Source organism: Phocoena sinus, chromosome 17 (assembly GCF_008692025.1).
Source record: "Phocoena sinus isolate mPhoSin1 chromosome 17, mPhoSin1.pri, whole genome shotgun sequence".
NCBI lineage: Eukaryota > Metazoa > Chordata > Mammalia > Artiodactyla > Phocoenidae > Phocoena > Phocoena sinus.
Window position 1 is genome coordinate 7,182,351 of NC_045779.1, and position 6,966 is coordinate 7,189,316.

At 39.9% G+C, this 6,966-nt stretch overlaps 1 protein-coding gene across 1 annotated transcript; it reads right to left on the reverse strand.

Moving 5' to 3' along the window:
- Positions 1 to 5,839: 5,839 nt before the first annotated feature.
- On the reverse strand, positions 5,840 to 6,423 carry LOC116742557 (AP-3 complex subunit sigma-2-like). Its single transcript, XM_032610274.1, is given in 2 exon segments — positions 5,840 to 6,376; positions 6,379 to 6,423. Coding segments are annotated over 2 exon segments (582 nt in total).
- Between the last annotated feature and the right edge of the window lie 543 nt (positions 6,424 to 6,966).

Consider the following 6,966-nt stretch of genomic DNA (forward strand, 5'->3'; position numbering starts at 1 on the left):
TTATCGCTTAGTAATATCCTGTAGTGTAGATATTGCCACTGTTTGTTTATCTATTCACCAGCTTATGGATATGTTTACAATTTTTGACTCTTATGAATAAAGCTACTACAAACTTTCAGGTGCAAGTTTTTATATAGACCTATATTTTCATTTCTCTTTGGTAAATACCTAAAAGTGGAATTGCTAGATCGTATGGAAAATGCATGGCTAACATTAAAGAAGCTGCCAGTTTCCCAAAGTGAGGGTATCATTTTACATTTGCACTGGAAATGCATAAAAGTTCCACAAGCCAACACTTTCTATTGCTAATGTTTTTTTAACTTTAGCCATTCTAGTTTGTGAGTAGTGGGACTCATTTTGCTTTGGACTTGCATTTCTCTGATGGCTGATGATGTTGAGCAACTTTTCATGCGCTTATTGGCCATTTGTAGTTTATCTTTTTTGAGGCAACCGTTCAAATGTTTTGCTCTGTACTGTTGGGTTTATCCTCTTTTTACTACTGAGTTGTATAAGGTAAGGCTACAAGCCTTTGGTCAAATACGTATCGCATGTATTTTCTCCCATTCTGTGGCTTCCCTTTTAGTTTTCTTAATCAAATCTTTCAACAAGCAAGTTTTTTGATAAAGTCAAATTTATCAGTTTTTTTCTTTAATGGTTAATGCTTTTGTATCTTAAAGAGTCTTTGCCTATCTCAAGGCTGAGAAGATTTTTCCCATATTTTATTTTAGAAATTTTATCATTTTAACTGCTACATTTAGGCCTATGATTCATTTTGTTAATTTTCACATATGTCATAAGAGTCAATGTTCTTTTTTTTCTTGTCCCAGTATCACTTGTTAAAAAGTATATTCTTTATCCATTGAACGAATTGGCATTCTTGGTCACAAATCAATGTAAGTTATATGTGTGATAGATTTCTGGAGTCCCTAGTCTCAACTATTTATTTATATGTCTATCCCTGTGCCAATGTTACACTGTCAAAATTACTGCCTCATTATAATAATGAAAGACATATTTAACTACTCTACTCCTGCAATGATCTGAAACAGACTATTTGCGAGTTACCTAGCCATGTAGGAACAGATTTGGAAATATTACCTTCAAATTAATGAGACAACTCTAATTTCCTTCAAATTACCTGTAAATAGAAAGATAAACATCCAAATTTATAAGACAGCTTCAGAAACAAGGGTTGTGGTGAGAGTCAAGCGGAAACTGTGTAGAAAAGAGGAAATGGCAGCATGAAGCCTAGAGATAATGGAACACAGGGAAAATCATTCCAAATAAGACAGTACCATCCTTAATGGGAAATACTTGAAACATGTCTGAGTGGCGCTATGATAGCAGTGGCTATTGGGAATTCAAAATGAAAAGCAATTAAATCTAAATTACAATCAGCCCAGAGCAGAAGAGATTTAAATGAAAAGTTAAATAAGAGACACGAAGAAAAGCCAAAAGAATGAAAAAGTTATTTTAAAAAGTGGAAAGAATCACAGATGACATGACAGCAATAGAAGATAAGCAAAGAAGATAGAATACATTCATATAATTATTCATGGAAAAAAGAAGAAATCAATAGAATTATCTAATATTTTAAACTATTATTCTAGAAAACTTCCTGGAAATAAAAGGAGACCTACATCTATACATTGAAAGTCCCCACGGCATATCTTAGAAAACTGACGTATCCTATAAATCTATTATATACTTAAAACAAAATTAAAGATTGAGAAAAAAGATTAAGGGGATCCAGGAAAAAAAATATGGTCATTCAGAAAGGAGAGAAAATCTTGTTGACAAGACTTTTTGACAACCATGTCCAAAGCAAGAAAACAGTAAACCAACATTTCAAAGAAATTCTACACAACAAAGTGAGAATCAATGAATTTTATATCCAGCTAAGTCATAGTGATTTACCAAGGAAAGTTAATCTATTGACCACTGACTTCTTGACAGCTGCATATGAAGCAGTAGAAGAATGGAGCAACATTTTCAGAAACTCAATAAAGCAAACATGGAACCAAGGATTTTATATTCAGCCAAACTATTCTTCAAACGTCAAGGCTATAGAAAAGTAGTTATAAACTTGCAGGATCTTAAGAAATACTCTATTCATGAACCTAACCTGAGAAACCCAATAGAGGATGAGCTTCATCCAAGAGATTACTGAGAAACTTCAGCAAAGAGAGATGAATTTAATATGTGTGCATAACTTTCTGTCAACTTATTACACAGGTGAATTCACACAACCACTACCACACAATGAAGATACAGAGCTATCACATCGCCACAAAGATGTTCCACATGCTAACCCTTATCAGAGACACCTCCACCATCTCTAATTCCTGACAACCATTAATCTCTTTTCCATCTTATAATTTTGTGATTTAATAAATGTTTTGTAAATACAGCATGGGACCAGCTGAGACTAAGTTTTTTTCCCAACCACATAATATCCCTGAGATACATCCAAGTTACTGAGTGTATCAATAGTTTGTTCATTTTTATTGTTGAAGATTCACATGACTATACCTTTGGGCCTCTATATTTTCAGGTTTTGAATCCAGGGATTCAACCAACTGCAGATCAGAAGTACGGAAAACAAAATAAAAATTCCAGAAATTTCCAAGAAGCAAAACTTAAATTTGCCACACGCTGACAGCTATTTAAATTTACACTATTTACACTATTAAGTGTAAGATCTAGAGATGAGTTAAAAATATACAGGAGGATGTGCATGGGTTATATGCAAATACTACACATTTTATATATGACACTTGAGCATTAGTGGATTTTGGTATCCTTGGTGGTCTTGGGACATGGGACAACTCTATCTTACTTTGTTCAACTATTAAGAGACATTTTGGCTGTTTCCAGGTTTTGGCTATTACAAATAAAGCTGCTATGAATTGTGTGTAGGTTTTTGTGTGGATTTAAATTTTTATTTCTCTGTGATAAATGCTCAGGAATTAATTTGCTGACATACAGTGAGTGTATAGTTTTTTTAGGAAAATGCCAAAATATTTTCCAGAGTGGTTGTGTATCGTTTTACATACCCACCAGCAATTTACAAGAGATTGAGTGTCCTCACATCCTTACCAGCATTTGGTGCTATCACTATTTTTAGTTTTAGCCATTCTAATACATATACGATGATTTCTCGTTGTGGTCTTCATTTGCATTTCCCTGATGGCTAGTGATGAACATCTTTTCATTTGCTTGTCTTTATATCCTTTTCAGTGAAATGGATGTCACCTATGTTCTAAATGGATTGTGTGCTGTTGGGTTTTGAGCCCTTTTTCAGATATGTGGTGTTCATATATTTTCTTCCAATCTATAACTTTTCCTCATCTTCATGGAGTCTTTTATAGAGCAAAAGTTTTTAATTGTGATGAAGTCTAATTTAACAAGTTTATTTTTTTTTATCCATCATGCTTTTAGTATCACATCTAAGGATTTTTCACCAAACCCTAGTTCTCTCTCAAAGATTTTCTCCTATGTTATCCGCTAATATTTTTATAATTGTATATTTTATATTTAAATCTATGATCCTTTTTTACTGAATTTTTATATAAGATGTGAGATTATGCCAAGATTCAACGTCTGGTTATAAATTTCTAATTGCTTAACATCATTTTTTGAAAAGACTACTCATTCTCCATTGAATTCTTTTACATTTTGTCAAAAATTCACTGGCCATACTTTTTTTTTTAATACGTGTAACTGATTCACTTTACTGTATACCTGTAACGAACACAACATTGTAAATCAACTATACTCCAATAAAAATTTTAAAAAAAGAAAAATGACTTCATTCTAGCTTTGTGACCCTTGACATAACACTTAACACTCTGGGCTTCTGCTTCCTCACCAGCTCAATGGAGGCATGTGGAGGACCCTCCAGCTCTTACACTCTTTGATGCTGTCACTGGCTACCAAGCCGGTTTTTATCACAGTTTCTGAGAAAAACCAAGCTGGGTTTTATCACAGTTTCTGAGAAGGTACCTAACCTTTTTGAGGTTTCTTTATCCATAAGAAAGAAAATAAAATTGGGAGAGGCCATCCTGAGCAGTGAAAAAAAAATGAACTGTGGATTTAGGCAGACAGACAGTCTCAGTTCTTAGCGCTTGTGACCTAAAGCCGGTTACTTGACCTCTCTGATTCTTACTTTCTTGACTTGCAAAATGGAGATAACAGTGTCTGTTGTAAGGATTGTGGAAGGATCTCGCTCATGCCACCTTACAGTAGGTACAAAATAAATATCATTTTGTTCCTATATCACTTTCAGCAAATGTGAAAGAGAGGGATGTAAATACGCTGAAATGTCTGTAAAAAAAAAAAAAAGTAAACTCTTCTGATCAACACTGCCCACCTCTGTGGTTATCGTAGATGTTCCAAAAGACTGAGGTTAAGAGGCTACAGAGAGCAAAGAGCACCAACCACAAGAAGCACGGTTCAAAGCAGGAAAAGACGTGGTCCTGACCATGGTCCTGTCAGGCACCATCTCAGATGGGCCCTGCGACAGCATCAGGAGGCCTGACGAGACGGTTTGGGCCACCGGCCGGCAGGCACAAGAAGTTCCCAGGCCGGGAGACGTCACCACGATGGTGCAGCGAGCTCCCAAATCTCAAGGCAGCTCAACATCATACCTGAGACCTGGTCCTGAGGCAGCGCAGGAGTAAAAGGTACTATTTCGAGGAGCAGCTTCAGCTCTAAGTTAACCACAGGAAGAAAGTCTCTTATCACACGTAAACATTTACAAGTATCCACAGCTAGCTCTAGGGCACTGGCATCTGAGGGGAACAGGGCGTGCCCAGAAGGAGCTCAGGCAGGGGCCCCTCGCACACTGGGGAGAAGATGCTGCAGCCAGCACGCTGCCGTGTCCCCAGCCTCCCCCTGTGCCAGGTCCAGAACACATGACCCCAGCTCAGGCTCTCATGCTCCAGAAGCTGGTGTAGACAGCAGTGGGTCTCCTGGACAGACTCGTCATCTATAACACAGCAACTGACCTGTCTGCTCCTCGGGAGGAGAACGTATGTTAAACCTGGAAGAGTCATGATTCTGAGATGCTCCACGTTGTCAGCTTTGCCTTCTGCAGACACGGGGTTCCTCCCCTTTGAGGGGGACCCCTCTGGCTGTGGGCTGTGCCCTCCCTGTTGGCAGAAATGTGGGGGGCAGGCAAATGACAGGCCTAGGACTTGGGTTGTGTCCTGCACGTAAACACCTGGGAGAGCAGAGCCAGGACTGTGGCGGTTGGGAGTGTGTGCCTCAGGAGGTGGTGATGAGACAGCTCGGCTCTACAAAAGGATTCTGGGTGTGCCAACTCTAGTGGAGCCAGTAGGCAACTCTGGACCTCATAACATCCTGCCCTTGTTTGCCACTCACCACATCCCCAAATCTAGAGGGTCAGCCCTTTTCTAGCTATGGCACTTCACCAGGGAAGTCCATGCTACAGGACCTCAGGGAGCCTCGTGGTGCTAAGGTTGAAGACTCCAGTCGGAGCACATCGTCGTGGTGAGGTTCTGCTCTCACGACAGTCTGCAACCCCTGGGAGTGGCTGCACGTGGCAGGTAAAGGGGGCGAGTGGCTTGGGCACCTGCACCCCACTGAGGAAGCCAGGACCCTTCACATCTGCAGTGGCCGCGTGTAGGAGAGAGGGGCAAGGCCGCACATGTGAGAAGCAAGCACAGGCTGGCAGTGGACACAGGACTCCTTCCCGCTGCAGGACAGCAGGGCCCAGGGCCCGAGGCTGCACTCCTCTAGGGCGCAGATCAGGTTTTGCTGCAGGACTGGCTCGGCTTTGCTGGTTCCGAGGACTCAGTTCAGCCGTCTTCTACCCTCAGACAAACTGCGACAGGTTGGGGACCTTGATGTTGAGATCGCCAATGTTGATAATCCGAGGCATCTCCAGCAGGCTGATGTTTTTCACGGTGGACATGGCCCGGGCGGGTGCGGCTGAAAGACAACCCTCGGACTTCTCCAGCCTGTTCTGAGCTTCAGTCTGAGCCACGATTTCATTCATGTTTGTATCCAACACCATCCCACCCATCACCACCTCCTGAAGAACGTAGTGCACCATATCCGTGTGGAAGATCAAATCCAATTCACAAACATTTTCGAAACACTTGTCCAGAGTCTCCACAAAATCCTGGATGAGGTCTAAGATCCCAAGTTCACTCTCTGACGAATCCCCACAAAATACAAAGTAGAGGGCAGCATAACGCCAATAAATCAGTTTGTAGTCAGACCCACCAATCAAACATCCACCCCCCAAGAAGTTACAGATGTTGTCATCCCGTTTGAGAGCTAGATGGAAGATCTCTCGAATAACCTGCTGTTGAATTTCTTCTGGGAAACGCTGGTAGAAGCAGTCAAGCCACGTGGCTTCCCATGGTTACTGAAAACCAGGATTGCCTGAATCATCTTTGCCCATCACACTCCTTTCACCACCACCTGCTTCCAGAGAGCCTCTCCTTCCACTACAACCTGGCCATACGTATATGGAACTATTTCTGGGCTTTTATTCTATTAATATGTGTGTATACATATATATGTGTGTGTATAAATTTAATTTCATTAGTTGTTATTGGGCTGCTCATTGGATGAGTTGGAGTAGTTTATATACTTTTCACGGAATTAATCTATTTCATCTCAACTGTCAAATTTATGTGTCTAGGGCTGCTCAGAGTATTCTCTTATTCTTTCGATGTATGTAAACTCTGTAGTGTGATCTTTTGTTTCAAACTGATAATAGAAATTGCTCTCCTCTCTTTTTATTTGTCAGTCTTGCTGGAGTTTTGTCTATTTTACTAATCTTTTCAAATAAAAACTTATGTTTCATTGACTTTTCTATTGTGTGTCTGTTTTCAATTTTATTGATTTTTGCTCTCTTTTTTCTCCTTGACTATGAGTTTATTTTGCTCTTCATCTTCTAAGTTCTTGAAGTGAGAGCTTAGATTATTGATC